The sequence below is a fragment of the Orcinus orca genome, chromosome 9, assembly GCF_937001465.1.
Source record: "Orcinus orca chromosome 9, mOrcOrc1.1, whole genome shotgun sequence".
NCBI lineage: Eukaryota > Metazoa > Chordata > Mammalia > Artiodactyla > Delphinidae > Orcinus > Orcinus orca.
Window position 1 is genome coordinate 72,517,418 of NC_064567.1, and position 17,024 is coordinate 72,534,441.

The following is a 17,024-nucleotide window of genomic DNA, read 5'->3' on the forward strand; positions in this document are numbered from 1 at the left end:
GAAGTGATTTTATTATAGAGAATGGGCTATAAAATATATTATTAATGTGTACTTCAAACTATATTAGTATTAGTGCTAATATTAATACTAATTACTAAGATACTTAATCTTACACTTGGTATTAGTACACACTCCTTTCAATTTTTCATGCTGCTGAAGCCTTGCAAGGAATTCCAAGTAGAATATAAAAAATAATTTTTTAACCTGAAAAAAATTTTTATCATCTCACAGCTGAGCTCAATCTGTTTGAAGGAGCATTACAATAATTTATCCCTCGATCTGAATAGGTTATATAAACCAGGTAAATATAGTATAGGGATAAATGACTTTAGTTAACCACAAATTGATCTGTAAGTCAAAAGATTTATATAATGTGTCATTGGCATACTTTTTAAAAACCACATAAAGTAATTTAATATTTTTATATATATTCTCAAGAAAGGAATATATTTCCCCACTGTGCTCTGATTGTCCTTTATCTAACGAATAATATTCTATCAAAGTTAATTTACAATGCTAATCTTAAATAAACTTTATTGATAAATATTATATCAATAAATCAACCTTACTGATAAAATTTACATCATTTAAAGCGTCAGATGAACAGTTTTTGACAGATGTATAGACCTGCGAAACTAACACTACAAACAACATACAGAACACTTTCATCCCAGCAAAAGTTTGTTTGTACTTCTTTGCTGACAAGGTTAAAACATAAAACAATGAATGATTCCGCATTACAGACAACTGATGAGTAACTGATATATATAACATATAGGGTTGTGGATGACCTTTAAAAACACATCTTTCATATTATAAATTACATCTTAAAATGTCCGCATAAACTAACAGGACTGTACATGCTATAAAGCAAAAGTTTTCCACCAATCGTCATTTTAACTCATACTCTACTTTTTAAAGTGTTTTCACAACACAGTAGATGAATACAGCATATAAAGAGCAGGAGCATTTTCCCTACCTCATCAGCAAGGAAGCAAAACCTCAGCAAAGTTAAATTATGAAGCCAAGGTCTGAGAATAGGCAGTTAGGACAAGAACAAGTTGCTTGCTTCCCTGTTCCAGATTTGGCTTCCAGGGCAGAACTGGAAATTCACAAATGGAAACTGCAACTGCAAACACCATTTCAAGTGCTTCTGCCTAATTAGCATGCAGCCCAGAACTGTCCCCTGGCAAGATATTGGGGAAACACAGTAGTAAAAGGAGAAGCTCTCTCCCTTGCTGAAAAAGTGCCAACCAATCTGATTCAGGCACTTGGTAAGACATTCAAGCTGGGGCTTTGGTGTTAAAACTCAAAGTTTCCTTGTGCTTAGAAATAAAGTGAATTTTGAAAAGGGCACTGAAGTACTTAGGGAAGTCTTTGGCACTGAGGACAGAAAATAATCCTACTGGGGAGAATCTAACATCCTCATCTCTAGAGTGGGACTGATGATAGGAAAGTAATGACATACTACTAGTATGAAAGAATTGTCTTCAGCTACATGGAAATTATTATTGAGTCATCACTTAAGAGTTAATAATAGTACTAATTAACAAGGGTTTTAGGTTTTAAATCATACTTCGGTATAATTGTCTTTCTTTATGTTTTTCTCTGTTCTATACAGGACAATGTTTAAGAGAAGAGGCTTTGTAGTCAGAATTGGGTTCACACTTGGTCTCTGTGCTTACTAGCTCTCTGACTTTGAGATGAGACTTTGCCTAAGTTTTAGTTAGTTCCTCATCTTTAAAATGGGCTTAGTAGTGCTTTCCTCATAGGACTTTTATAAATTTTCAGTGAGGTAATACATATAAAGTGCTTGGGACAGGGCCCAAATGAGAGTAATCACTTAATAAATATTTGGGGTTTTTTCCCTAATTTTATCCTATCATATATATAGGTTTGATTTTCAAGTGGCAGAGTCAACTATAGATACCTTTTTGGTCTTTGAAGTGTAATTACAGGAAAACCAAATGCTGAATTAACTAAAATTCACTTTGAGTTTTAATTTATTTTTTTACTTAGAATAAAATTCTTTACAATATAGGGTGTTTCCCTGCTGCTCTAATCAAGTGCACACCTGCAACGTGACTTCAAGATTAAAAGATACAATGAAAAAAATGTATTCCTACTATCCTGGGGCATTTGGGTTTTGACATGAATAGCACTATGATTTTTTTTTTAGGGGGGAGAAAGGAAATTCATACATGCCAAGAGTTGGAGAGGAAAATAGGAAGAGCCCCTAGAACTCTAGTGTGTTAGATTAAAAAACATTATTTAGAGGAACAGAGTGGGAAACCGGTGAATATTTTGGCTTTTATAAAAAGGGAGTGTGCCTCATAAACAGGACAGTTGGAATGTATGGAAAAGTTCCAGTTAAAACAAGACACAAAGCACATGACTAATATTGCTTTTCCAAGTTAGACAAATGCAGCTTTAACCAGAATTTGCCTCAGAGGGGCCTCTGGAGCCCTCCTTGAATCTTGAGATTTTGATCCTTTTTCAAGTTCCAAGTCTGAAGTAGGAAAGCAATATTGAGAGATGCTGTGTTTTTGCCCCTCACCTTTCTTCCTGAGTTTCCCTCGCTTTGTCACAAATTCCCACCAGGTGAGTGAATGTCAGAAGACAAACTGATATGCACAGGCAAAGGAGTAAATGCAAAACTTGATTCGAGCCTCTTCTTGTTGAACTATCTTGTTGAATACCTGCTTGGCCCACCAAAAGAAAATTCACTGTTAGGAAATAATATGAACTGCAAAGTCATTTTCAAATGCAAATGACAAGTACTCTTTATACTCTTTTGTCTCCTTCCCATTTCAAAGAAGATATAACCTAAAAAACAATCAAACAAATTTCAGCCAGATTTCTGCATTTTACCTATCTTTCAAACCTGACGGTTTGTCCTTAATGTGAAGAGATTCCCTCATCAATAATAACTCATGGGAGCTTCCCTGGTGGCGCAGTGGTTAAGAATCCACCTGCTAATGCAGGGGACACAGGTTCGAGCCCTGGTCTGGGAAGATCCCACATGCCGCGGAGCAACTAAGCGCGTGCGCCACAACTACTGAGCCTGCGCTCTAGAGCCCGGGAGCCACAACTACTGAGCCCACGTGCCACAACTGCTGAGCCCGAGTGCCACAACTACTGAAGTCTGAGCGCCTAGAGCCCCTTCTCTGCAACAAGAGAAGCCACCACAGTGAGAAGCCTGTGCGCCACGAGGAAGCCCACTCGCCACAACTGGAGAGAGCCTGCGTGCAGTAAAGAAGACCCAATGCAGCCAAAAATAAATAAAATAAATTTTTTTAAAAAAGAAATAATAGCTGAGAACTTCTCAACCTGAAGAGAGAACTGGATATGCAAATACATGAAGCTTATAGATCACACTATAAAAAATAATAATAATAATAACTCATGGTATTTTATTTCTCCTTGTACATTTTCTATCACCTGAGCACGGATTGCCTTGTGTATTGTTTTTATTTCTTGTTCTACACACCAAACTACTGTGCATTTAGGGTAACCTGAGGCCTCAGCTTGCCTGAGGAGTTTCAGTTTACACCTGTTTCACCAGTGTAATTAATAGTTCCCCCTTTCAAGTTAAAATTGTTCTGGTATAGAGCATAAATTACACAATCACCGAAGATGGCCTGCAATCAGAACTTTTTCAAAGCAAAGTTGGTTAAAATGTGTGTAAATGAGTCACAATAAAAGTTTCTGATATGACCCCTCCAGACTAGCCTTCTTGATGTGGCCCATTTCAACACAAATGAGTGTCATCAGTGGCTTCACAATGGTTCTTCTTGTAAATTCCATCATGAACTAGAGTTTTGATTTATGCCATCCCAGCGTACTTTAAATACTGACTCATGTTGGGATTGCCCCAAACAGGGCAGGGCAGACTAATGGAATGTGAAGCATTGCCCTGACATTTCTTAACCTGCCCAGTGTTGAAAGTGGCTTTATTTTCCCTGTTTGTGCTCCAAAAATCCTTATGCTAGCATAAAACCCTATTGTACTCACATGATTTTCTGCTATATAACAAGGGAGGTTGAAATTTGTCCCTGAAACGAGGATTACATGTAATAAAAGTCTAATACACCTGGTTAATAAGAAGAAAAGATACTAATGCTATTTCCTAACATTGGCATTATAAGGAAGTTCCTCTCAGTAAGAAGGTACTCAACCTCATAGGGGCATAAAACATTTGCTGAAATGGAATCTGATTTAGATCTCAACAATAAGAAAAAAAAAAGTGAATTTGGTAGTTTTGCATCTGATAAATATAAAATGAAATAGCATTCAAAAGTGCTATTTCAATTCAGTATCATTCTATCACATATTCAGAGTTCTTTAGAAAGAAACTAGCCTTGCTTTAAAATAAATCAGCGGCACTGTACAATATCAGAAGACCAAATGTAAGGAAAAGAAACTTGTCACTAGAGAGTGGCATGGACATATATACACTACCAAACGTAAAATAGATAGCTAGTGGGAAGCAGCCGCATAGCACAGGGAGATCAGCTCGGTGCTTTGTGACCACCTAGAGGGGTGGGATAGGGAGGGTGGGAGGGAGGGAGACGCAAGAGGGAAGAGATATGGGAACATATGTATATGTATAAGTGATTCACTTTGTTATAAAGCAGAAACTAACACACCAAGCAATTATACTCCAATAAAGATGTTAAAAAAAAAAGAAATTTGTCACTATAGGTATATTTGGTTTTTTTCACATTTGGAAACATCAAGATGAGGTCATCCAGATGTGAAACATTAAGTAAACATAGTTATATTGCCTTCTGCAATAAATAGGTTTCGGTAAGAAAGATTATTTTAAAATGCATATTCAGGAGCTAGAAAGACCTGAGAAATTAAATTGACAAATCAAACTCAACTTAGAATATCAATTAATCATCCCACATTAATTGAGTGTGTACCAGGTGCTAGGCTCAGACACTGAGAAAAGAAAGAAAATACATGTAAGCACTTGTTTTCTAGGAACTGACAGTCTAGTAGTCTTACTTTTCCAAAGAATAGCAAAACATGAAAAAACACAGTCTCTTTAGGGTGGATGATCTGTTTCATATAAAGTAATGTTATACTTAACATTTCTAAAAAAGCAGTTATATTAATTCTGCTCAAGTCTTTCTCTTATTAATTTTTTTTTCATTTTTTCATTGAGATATAGTTGACATACAATATTGTAAGTTACTGGTGTACAACAGAGTGATTTACAATTTTTAAAGGTTATATTCCTTTTATAGTTATTGTAAAATACTGGTATATTCCCTGTGTTGTACAATATATCTTTCTAGCTTTTTTTTTAATACATAATAGTTTGTAACTCTTAATCCTCTACCTATATCTTGCCCCTCCCCCCTTCTCTCTCCCCACTGGTAACTAATAGTTTGTTCTCTATATCTCTGAGTCTGTTTCCTTTCTGTTATATTCACTAGTTTGTTTTATTTTATATATTCCACATATAAGTAACATCATACAGTATTTGTCTTTCTCTGACTTATTTCACTTAGTATAATACCCTCCAAGTCCATCCATGTTGTTGCAAATGGCAAAACTTCATTCTTTTTCATGGATGAGTAATATTCCATTGTGTGTGTGTGTGTGTGTGTGTGTGTGTGTGTGTGTGTGTATACCACATCTTCTATATCCATTCATCTATTGACGGACACTTATGTTCCTTCCATATCTTGGCAACTGTAAATAATGCTGCTATGAACATCTCATTAATTTATATTTTGAATCTCAGATGAAAAACTGTCTGAGGCACTGTGTTCATCTGCTAGTAAGAGGGCCTTTAAAAATAGTGGCTTAAGTAAGATTGGGGTGAATTTTCCTCTTAATGTCAGAAACAGTTCTGAGAGACAACCCAGAAAGGGGGCAGGAACTCCACAGTGATGAGCGGCCTGGGCTTCTTTACTTTTGCCCTCTTTACTATTGGCTTCTATGAAAAAGGTTACCTCAAGTATGAAGATTGCTGCTGCTGTTTGAGACATCACATCCATGTTCCAGGCAGGAAGAAGCAGGACAAGCATAAGACAAAAGGGGCCTTCCAGCTGAATCAGCCCTCTTTTTGAAGAACTTTGACAGAAGCCCCATTCAGCAATTTCTGCCTCCTCATCCTAGTCATCACAACTAGTCATATGACCATGTAAGTGAGGCTGGAAAGTGTGATGTTCCAGTTCTTCTCAATGCCATCTTCAGCAAAACTAAGATACTCTTAGTAAAGAACAGGCAGGCAAATAGCAATCTCTGCCTGCTACTCTAATTATTTATCACTCTCTGGGGTACATCATTTTAGTAGATGTTGCTGGCACCCCATCTGGAATCCTTTCATAGGTTGGCACACCATCCCCAGCTACTGTGAATTCTGGCTGTTAATGGCTCACAAATGCCACCTTCTCAGAATTGGCTTCCACCAAAGCAAACTACATGGCTCAAAGATATCTGGGACTTTAACCTACCCTGACCCCACCCTATGCCCTCCAGGCTGCCTGCAGCCAATGACTGACTGGTATGAGGGTATAAATGTTAGACCACCCTTGCCTCAAGGTGGGATAACTCCATGGTGTCAATTGGGTATGACTTCTGGGTTGGATCAGACTGAGATCAGACTTGGACTGCACCAACATCTTTGCTGAGCACCTTGTCCTGACCTTCTCATCTCACTTCCCTTCTCAAAAATCACTTGCCAAGAATCTCTCTCAGGTTCTTCCTTTGAGGATCTAAGACAATTATTTTTTCTTAGAATCCCCTCACCCTTTTTCCTGAGCCACTATATAAGAATTGAACATTATCATACCACCACCTTTTCTCCAAATACATCTTTAGACTATCAAACCTAATCACTGGAAATACTAACAGGGAGACAAGAAAGAAAGAAAGCCAAGGTGTTTTTCACTAAACATAAATGTAGGTGTATGTTTCTTCAAGTGCAAGTAGAGGCAAAATTATTTAGACAAAATGGTTTTCCCATAAAGGTACTCATTTTCATTTATATGGGCTGAATGCTTATTTGCTACAAGTTCAAAAGAAATTAAGCAGTATGTTAGAGGTAGAGGAGAAAAATTTGCCAATCTAGGCTAGATGCTGCTGCTGGAGAATAGTATTTTCTGAATTATAGTTTAGTAACAAACTACAAATATTAAAGTGAATTTTTTCAACTAATTCTATATGAGCACACTTGAAATATGCATTTGTTGCATAAAAATTATTTTAGTAGTTGAAGTTTTGCCACATAAGTATTATTATAATTATTTTAATTATATCTGCTTCTTTGTCTATTTCAAAAGTAAAATTATGTTTCATGTATTCTGAATACTAATTAAAAGAGGAAATGAAGAACACATAAATGAACAATTCAATTTTGTATTATTTATGTGAACTCCAAGGAAAAAACTAGAAGAAAAAAGAGAAATACCAATAGTTGTATTATTTCTTTGCTCTCCCTGTTTTGAGATACTGCCTCAGGCACTAACTTCCTTGTAATACATTTCTTTTTTTTTTAATATAATATTAGTTACTATTATTAGTTCTTGTTACCTAGATAAAATTTTTTAAACATTTTTATTGGAGTATAATTGCTTTACAATGGTGTGTTAGTTTCTGCTCTATAACAAAGTAAATCAGTTATACATATACATATGTTCCTATATCTCTTCCCTCTTGCATCTCCCTCCCTCTCACTCTCCCTATCCCACCCCTCTAGGTGGTCACAAAGCACCGAGTTGATCTCCCTGTGCTATGCGGCTGCTTCCCACTAGCTATCTATTTGACGTTTGGTAGTGTATATATGGCCATGCCACTCTCTCACTTTGTCACAGCTTACTCTTCCCCCTCCCCATATCCTCAAGTCCATTCTCTAGTAGGTCTGTGTCTTTACTCCCGTCTTACCCCTAGGTTCTTCATGACCTTTTTTTTTTTTTCTTACATTCCATATATATGTGTTAGCATACGGTATTTGTTTTTCTCTTTCTGACTTACTTCACTCTGTATGACAGACTCTAGGTCCATCTACCTCACTACAAATATCTCAATTTCATTTCTTTTTATGGCTGAGTAATATTCCATTGTATATATGGGCCACATCTTTATCCATTCATCTGATGATGGACACTTAGGTTGTTTCCATGTCCTGGCTATTGTAAATAGGGCAGCAATGAACATTTTGGTACATGACTCTTTTTGAATTATGGTTTTCTCAGGGTATATGCCCAGTAGTGGGATTGCTGGGTCATATGGTAGTTCTATTTTTAGTTTTTTAAGGAACCTCCATACTGTTCTCCATAGTGGCTGTATCAATTCACATTCCCACCAACAGTGCAAGAGTGTGTTCCCTTTTCTCCACACCCTCTCCAGCATTTATTGTTTCTAGATTTTTTGATGATGGCCATTCTGACCGGTGTGAGATGATATCGCATTGTAGTTTTGATTTGCATTTCTCTAATGATTAATGATGTTGAGCATTCTTTCATGTGTTTGTTGGCAGTCTGTATATCTTCTTTGGAGAAATGTCTACTTAGGTCTTCTGCCCATTTTTGGATTGGGTTGTTTGTTTTTTTGTTATTGAGCTGCATGAGCTGCTTGTAAATCTTGGAGATTAATCCTTTGTCAGTTGCTTCATTTGCAAATATTTTCTCCCATTCTGAGTGTTGTCTTTTGGTCTTGTTTATGGTTTCCTTTGCTGTGCAAAAGCTTTTAAGTTTCATTAGGTCCCATTTGTTTATTTTTGTTTTTATTTCCATTTATCTAGGAGGTGGGTCAAAAAGGATCTTGCTGTGATTTAGAGTCTTCTGTCTATGTTTTCCTCTAAGAGTTTGATAGTGTCTGGCCTTACATTTAGGTCTTTAATCCATTTTCAGTTTATTTTTATGTATGGTGTTAGGGAGTGTTCTAATTTCATACTTTTACATGTACCTGTCCAGTTTTCCCAGCACCACTTATTGAAGAGGCTGTCTTTTCTCCACTGTATATTCTTGCCTCCTTTATCAAAGATAAGGTGACCATATGTGCGTGGGTTTATCTCTGGGCAGGTGGACTTTGGGAGCAAGATATATTATTTTTTCCCCTTTCCCTCTTTTTGTGAGTGTGTATGTGTATGCTTCTGTGTGAGATTTTGTCTGTATAGCTTTGCTTTCACCATTTGTCCTAGGGTTCTGTCTGTCCGGTTTTTTGTTTTTTTTTTACTTTAATTATTTAATTATTACTTAATTATTTTTTATTTTAATAACTTTATTTTATTTTATCCTCTTTCTCTCTATTTTTTCTCCCTTTTATTCTGAGCCATGTGGATGAAAGACTCTTGGTGCTCCAGCCAGGCATGAGGGCTGTGCCTCTGAGGTGGGAGAGCCAAGTTCAGGACACTGGTCCACAAGAGACCTCCCAGCTCCACATAATATCAAATGGCAAACACCTCCCAGACATCTCCATCTCAACACCAAGACCCAGCTTCACTCAACGACCAGCAAGCTACAGTGCTGGACACCCTATGCCAAACAACTAGCAAGACAGGAACACAACCCCACCCATTAGCAGAGAGGCTGCCTAAAATCATAATAAGGCCACAGACACCCCAAAACACACCACCGGATGTGATCCTGCCCACCAGAGAGACAAGATCCAGCCTCATCCACCAGAACACAGGCACTAGTCCCCTCTACCAGGAAGCCTACACAACCCACTGAACCAACCTTGTAATACATTTCTAAGCTCTTCCACGTTTCCCTACTCAGATCCATCTTTTCCAAAGAGCTTCCCATGCTTCCACCTTTTCTCCCTTGCCCCTTTACTTAATCGCTATTGAAATTTAACTGTGACTTTGGTTCTGTTTCCTGTGCCTGATTTTCAAAGAAGGAGACCTATACCACCTCCTCCCTCCCTATATTTTTGTAGGGGCCTTTACGAAACAGTTCCTCAGTCAAAACTTGGAATAAGTAGATAATTACAAGTGATTAAAACACGAATCTATTTCTTTAACTTTTATATCAAATGATAACACATTAAATGTCGTGTATGCAAGAACTTTCAGTAATCAGGTAATGTATTTTGAATACATCTGTAACATTTACATGACTATGATATACACCTAGAACAAGGAAACCCTGAAGTTATACTCCAAACTTTATTCTACATATACTCAGTTTGCCTGGTTTTGACTGTTATCAAAGTAGAATACATATCCATTATAACAGTGTTTATTTTGTTTTTTTTTAAAGGAAGCAATTTTACATAATTATACAAGTTTAATTTAATTAGTATAGTAAATGCAATTAGGAAGAGGATGCTGTCTGGAAAAAATGCATTTCTGCGTTTTTTACAAATCATTCTGTCTAGGAGTAACAGGAGGATCTAGAATGATTGATTCTAAATACCACGGACGATAATCTTTATCAGTTTTCGGTTCATTCTTCCAGATAACTATGGACATCCTTTAAATTTTGTTGAAATTTTGTGGTGTAGACTTTAGACCATAAAAACATTAGAAATGTTTCCTAGAACTTTCACTTGATCTGATCACGTGACTTATGGAAAGCTCCCAAGCTAAACGTTGAAATTTCTACGGTCTTTAGGTTATTTTTTTCCTGGTCCATTTTCTTCTTCCTTTCACTTCTGTAGATTAACACCCTCAAAATAATATTAATAAACATATCATCTAAACAGGATCATTTTTCTTGTAGTTAAATAGACTGAGAAATGTCAGCCTTGGAACCAGGGAAGTATTAACAGAACCAAAGTCTCTGTGTCCCTTGGTCATCATCCTTAGGTGTCTGAAGTTTGAGAACAGAGGTTGGCACTAGAACTTTTAAAAGAAAACAGAAAGCAAAATTCAGAGAGAACAGGGCTTCCCTGGTGGCGCAGTGGTTAAGAATCCGCCTTCCAATGCAGGGGACACGGGTTCGAGCCCTGGTCAGGAAAGTTCCCACATGCCGCGGAGCAACTAATCCCGTGCACCACAACTACTGAGCCTGCGCTCTAGAGCCCATGTGACACAACTACTGAGCCCGCGTGCCACAACTACTGAAGCCCATGTGCTTAGAGCCCGTGCTCCACAACAAGAGAAACAGCTGCAATGAGAAGCCCGTGCACTGCAACGAAGAGTAGCCCCCGCTCAACGCAACTAAAGAAAGCGCACACGCAGCAACGAAGACCCAACACAGCTGAAAATCAATTAATTAATTAATTAAAAAAAAGATTCAGAGAGAACAGATTTTTGCTTATAAATTCATTATTTACTACATGTGCTATAGACGTAGGAGCCTGACTTGAACTTGAACCAGGTTAACTTAAGACAGAGTCAGACAACCATTTGAAACAAAGACCAAAGTCATAGAATCTGCAGCTTCCCTTCTAGGAGACTGCTGTCTTTTGCCACAGCAAAAGTCCTACCTATTCAGTGAAAGGCTTGCTCAACTCTGATCTGAAATCAGATCAAGTTAGGTCTGCAAATGTACTTGACTTCTAGACCTAAACTGATTTGCTTTCTGAGAACGAAACTAAAAAGGTCACTCCTCTTCTGAATACTTTAGGAATAAGCAGGTTTTACAGTTTTGGAGGATAAGCCAGATGGAAGATTTTTAGGTTATGGAGTCTTCATAGTTGGTGACCACACTGTAGTAAAGAGAGCCCAAACCTTAGTTTTTTTAGTCCTTGGAATTCTAGGCCAGTGAAGAAAATTCTAGCCCAGTGCAGTGCATCTAGATCAGGGAAGATGTTTTGGATGGTGTATTTTAAAAGCTGATGTAAAGCCAAGGACAAAGGATGAAGGGGACAGAAGAGATGGATAATAGAACAATGAGATGTTAAGGAAGAATGCTTTTAGCTTAACTCATTGGTATCTGGGGAAATACAGGGAAGAGTGCTCACTACCACCCCAGTTATTTCAGTTTTCAAAATACATTTTGGTCTAGAATTGCACATACTTCCCAATATCCCAATGCACCTCTCTGCTATGTTTACTTCTCTGTATTCCTCTCTCTCTCTTCACTGCCAACACCCATCCCATGCCACCTCCAGGTCAGAACCGTTTTAAGCCTGTCTTCAAGAATGTTGGGGCAAGTTGAGAGAGAAGGAAAAGAGAAACCAATTAGATGGGGATAGCTAGAGATTTTGTAGACTCTATCCCCTTTCAAACTCCGATGTACATGTGTGATTGGGCACACACACAGTCTTCTTTCATGCCTATTACATTTTTTAAAAAGAGATGAACACAAATGAGAAGAAACAAAATGAGAGGGCAAAGAGACATACTGGGTATCACTGCCTCTGGGGAGCCATCTGTAAACATGCCCTCTTCTCTGACCCCTGCCCTTCCCTCTAAGTAGAGTGAGAAGATCCTCACCATATTCCCATAGTGCATTGGTGATATTTTGTTATGCTTATCACCCTGTACTTTATTGTTTTCTTATACAGTTTTCACCTCACCCGGACTGTGAACTACTTAAAGCCAGGATGTCTATGTTATTTACTGTGTGCGTGTGAGATGGGTAGAATGCTGTGATTTCCCATGTCCTTGGGACATTTCATTGTAAAGGATGGAGTATGGGAAGCATGTGATTGTTCCACTAAAACCTCATGATAAAATAATTTATGACTCTCTCTTTATTATATTTTATGTGTTTAAGTCTGTAATATGAGCCTCTTTTTAATGATCTAAGTAGTCGCTAGAAGGATAAAGGTAAATAGTATCCAGGCACAACTATGTTATTAACACATAACAGACAAGTGTGGGTAGCTATGGAAAAGTGAATTGGTCATAATCTTAAAGTGGTCCAGTCAGAGAAACTAAATTAGGTTAACTAAAACAACCCATTCATTTTAACCACTTTACTTCTAAAATACTGAATCATTGCCATTTTGTCTGGTTCTGATATCCTTCATGCCAAAATAATCAATATTAATGCACTCAGAATTACCAAGCGAACTACTGTGTATGTCCATCAAGAATGTTTCTCAGAAACTTCATTCACTGTGACTCAATATGGATTTACATGTTGAGATTGAGGTCTGTATATGATTATTTTTACAGAAAAATTCTAGATCCAAAAACACCTCATTGGTTCAGATAATATGAACTACAGTGAAACTTTAGCACACTAAAATATTTGGAGGATCCTCTGCCATTGCAACAGAGTTTCAAACGAAACCCCAAAACCTAAAGTCATATTTTTATCACCTTCTTTTCCCTAATTTTATAAAACCAGATGATAGCTATCCAGAAAATATGGTACATATTAATTGCAGTGATCAGGTTAACAATTCCCAAAGAAATTATATATTTTTGATGTCATATACTTAAAACTATGGGTCAGCTTATGTCAGTTTTCAAAATACATTTTGGTCTAGAATTGCACATACTTCCCAATATCAGAGTAAACCGTAATGCCTCATTTTATCCTCCATTACAGAAGACAATAGATGTGCATCTTCGAATGCAGTGTCCTGCACCAAGTGCCTTGCGCTGGGTCCGGAATGTGGATGGTGTGCTCAAGAGGTGTGCCTTTTTCTTTCTTTCCTTTTTTGCTCTTTTCTCTTCTCCTTAAAGTTGACCTTCTTTCTAGCATGATTTCACTGACCTAATATGCTGTGCCTTGAAGATGCATCAGGAAAAAGAAAGATACTGCTGAGCATCAGGAAAATTTTCTTTGGTTTCATGCTTGGAAACAGCATATCTGGCTGAATATAAGTATAACCTTTTTATTAGGAAAATTATGGTAATTTTGAAATGAAGTGCAAACCATTTTATGTTTTCCATCTGTTCTATAGAGAGAATTGGCAAACACGGATAGTAACTTTTGATAGGTCAGTAGGCTTTGTGCGAAATTCTTGCTGCAGCTTGGGGCATTAGGTTATATATCCAAGTTGGATCGTTGTCTTGTGCTTGCTTATTAAAGAAAAGCAAGCTAATTTATTGTTCCATCTCATTTGTTTTTATTTGAAATACTTGGAGATAAGTGATTTGCTCCATTTCATAACACTGTACATCAGTTCACTGGCTACTTATGCAAAATGGGATGCTTTTCTTTGACATGCGACCCTATTCATGCAATATTGTGTACATTAAATTCTGTTACATGGAGAATAACCAGAAAATGTTTATTCTTCAAAATTTATGTTTTTATAGTCAAATAAAGAGAAACATGTCCTAATAACAAACTTTATAGTAAAACGATTATAATGTGTTCCTTCCTTCTTGGCTCTAAACTTGTATTGAGTTTTTTCTTTTGTTGGTAATCTTCAATCAAAACTACCTTATATAATAAGTTTCAATGAGGAAGCCAACTGCTAATTTGGTTTTTTTTTTATGAGATTACCTAGGTAACTTTACAATTATTTATGTAGTTCCTGAGAATTGAAACAAACAGACCTTTAATGGCCTTTTGCTTGACATGAAGAGAAATCTCTAGCTTTTGCAGCCTCTGATTTAGATGAAAAAACTGTATCTACCATTAGCTTTCCAATCTCTCCTGTTATTACTTGTCCTTTTATACATCCCCCAAGAGGAAACAGAAATATGAAAAGTAGCAAAGGATGATGGACATTACTTTCTTCTATGCAACAAGTCAGGAAAAAGGCAGGGGAGGGGATCATGAAACAGTAGCCATGTCTTCCGGAAGTAAGCAGCCCTCCTACTGACAGCCCAAAGGCTTCCTGGACGCACTCTGGGCTTTATCGGTCAGAAAATCAGATGTCACTCAAAACTAGGCAGTGCTTTGCCAGAACCCATGGAGCCAGGCAATGTCATAGAGAGGACAATTCCACAGCTTCCAGGACCAATCTCATTCCCTCCTATGATCCAAATGACCAGACAGAATTCACTCTTTTCTCTGAGCCTCCCTTTCCGCATCTCTATAACCTTGAGTTTGAAGTTTACTTCCAGTTTTTCCTTGTCAGGTATGTTTTACATTTGTTGCTATGTTGATATTTCATGACCCTCACCCAACACTCCGTTTTAGACCTCTACTGCATGACCAAGGAAGATCATTAGAGTTGTGAAGACTGTGCCAACTTAACTTCAGCTCCTGAGAACTTTAGTGACTATAGTTTAGAGGGATTTTCAAAAGATGGTTCAGAAACCCAGTTACCAGCTAAATGCAACACGCCAGCCATATAGAATGTCAGTTTCCAGAGAGCACCCTTCTCCATCTCACACCTCTACTGGCATGAAAAGTCTGGAGAGTCACAGTTATGGGAGGAGCAATGTCAGTCCTGCCACGGAGGAGGGATTTTGTGTATTCAGAGGAATGGGTGGTCAAATGGAAGGAGGTAAGCCAAGGAGGAAACGTAGGGTGGCTTCCAGAGGTGTCTGCTGTTGGTCCAATCCTCAGAAGGGGATCTCAGAAAACATCCAGAAATGACTTGGCTGTTCATATCCCGAAATATTCTTCTATGTGGTGCAGGGTAGTCTAATTTATGTGTTGACAAAGCAGGCTCTGAAATGCGATCAACTTGGATTCAAATCCCAGTGCCATCCATTTCCAACTATGTAAACTTGGCCATGTTAACCTACCCACTCTGAGCCTCAGTTTTCCCTAGCTCTAAAATGGAAATAATAACTGTAACTATGACACACCGTTGTGAAGTTTAAATGAAACTGTATGTGGAAGGCATTTAGCACACAGGCATTGCTTAAGTTACTATAAGAACTATGGTGAGACTCTAGAGCAATTCATTCAGACTTAGGAAACTAAGAAAATTGCCTGTGTTAAGAATACAACGTCAGGGGAAGCAACCCATGTTAGCACTCAGTCACTGGCCATATCATTAACAGAAGGAGCTGTCCACTCCCTACATGCTGACCTGACACCACTGAAAGGAAAAATGCAATGGTTAATTTTGAAAGATTGCCCACCATTTAGTCACATATGCAACTGCTGGTTTTATTTCTCAGCCAGCAAGAGAAGAGGGACAAGAAAGAAAGAGGCATTTTTTTCTCTGTTCATGATTAGAAAAGATAAACATGACCAACTTAAGCCTGGTTTGTATAATTCTCAAAGCTGGTCAAAAGTAAAAGTTCACTAGAAAATTTACACAGAGTATAATCAGTTTGTCTGCATTCTTGTGTGGCATGTCAATCTGCCATTCTGTGTATTTTGACTTCTCTTTCTCTCCATGCTACATAAAAGGAACTGGAAAATATTTAGGATAGACAAAATTGTATCAATATTACCTAGTTCAATGCCTCATATTCATTTTAACATATGTGAAAGACTGGACATAACATATGTGAAAAAAAAGATGACTTAACGTATGTGAAAGTTTTGAAGACTTCTCCTCTTCTGCCTGATATGTCAGATACAGGTTGTGATTACATAGTCAGAAGTTTACAGGGCAGCCTTGGAGCATAATTAAACCAAAATACAATACAAAGGGCATTCACTGTCAAAAAGGAAGATGAAGGAATTCTTTCATTTCTGTACAGATTGCCATGCTTGGAGGTTAGAAAGACTCAGAAACGAGTAGGAGAAAAACCTTTTCCTATTTATATCTCCAGATTATTACATTAAATGGATGAAAGTAACAGTTGATGAGAAGCCAACCAGGGTAACTTTCTAACCTGGGCTTTTCATTCTCAAATAGGTTTTAGACAGCTGGAGTATAAGTTTGCTTGAGTATTTCTTGTAGAAAAAGTAAAATATAAGAATTAGAAGACATTAAAATGACACAAAACACCAAAAGTTAAAAGGGTGTGGTTTCAAATTCTTTTCTTTTATACGGACTGGAAAGTAGGCCACAGTGGGTAGGGGAAGCATTCCATTCTTTATTTTGATGCCACGATCTTTTCTTCCCTTTTCAAACCTAATTGTCAAATTGGCAATGTTTTTCTAACTTAGTTTTTACAGTAGAGTAAAAACAGCCATGCTGATTCAGACACTGCAAAACAAATGATATTTTTTTGCCTATTTCAGCAAAATGATTTGACATTTAAAGGTCAAATGGCATAGCTTGATGTATAGTTGCAGTGAATTAACCACCTTCCCCTCTTTTTCATTCTGTATATACAAATCACAAAATTTCCA

The 17,024-nt window shown here is 37.4% G+C and overlaps 1 protein-coding gene and 1 long non-coding RNA gene across 5 annotated transcripts in view; both read left to right on the forward strand.

Moving 5' to 3' along the window:
* LOC125965339 (uncharacterized) overlaps positions 1 to 17,024 on the forward strand; it is a 702,471-nt gene that overhangs the window by 629,216 nt on the left and 56,231 nt on the right. The gene's annotated exons all lie outside the window — the stretch shown is intronic.
* The window catches only part of ITGB8 (integrin subunit beta 8), a 96,470-nt gene that overhangs the window by 23,215 nt on the left and 56,231 nt on the right, over positions 1 to 17,024 (forward strand). For 3 of the 4 annotated variants that reach the window (XM_004263452.3, XM_049714590.1, XM_033440568.1), the window contains one exon: positions 13,413 to 13,498. The exons of the other annotated variant lie outside the window; for it this stretch is intronic. In XM_004263452.3, coding sequence (XP_004263500.1) covers positions 13,413 to 13,498 — 86 coding nt within the window. Of the gene's footprint in view, positions 1 to 13,412; positions 13,499 to 17,024 lie in introns of those variants that run through there. 4 annotated transcript variants of the gene reach the window in all.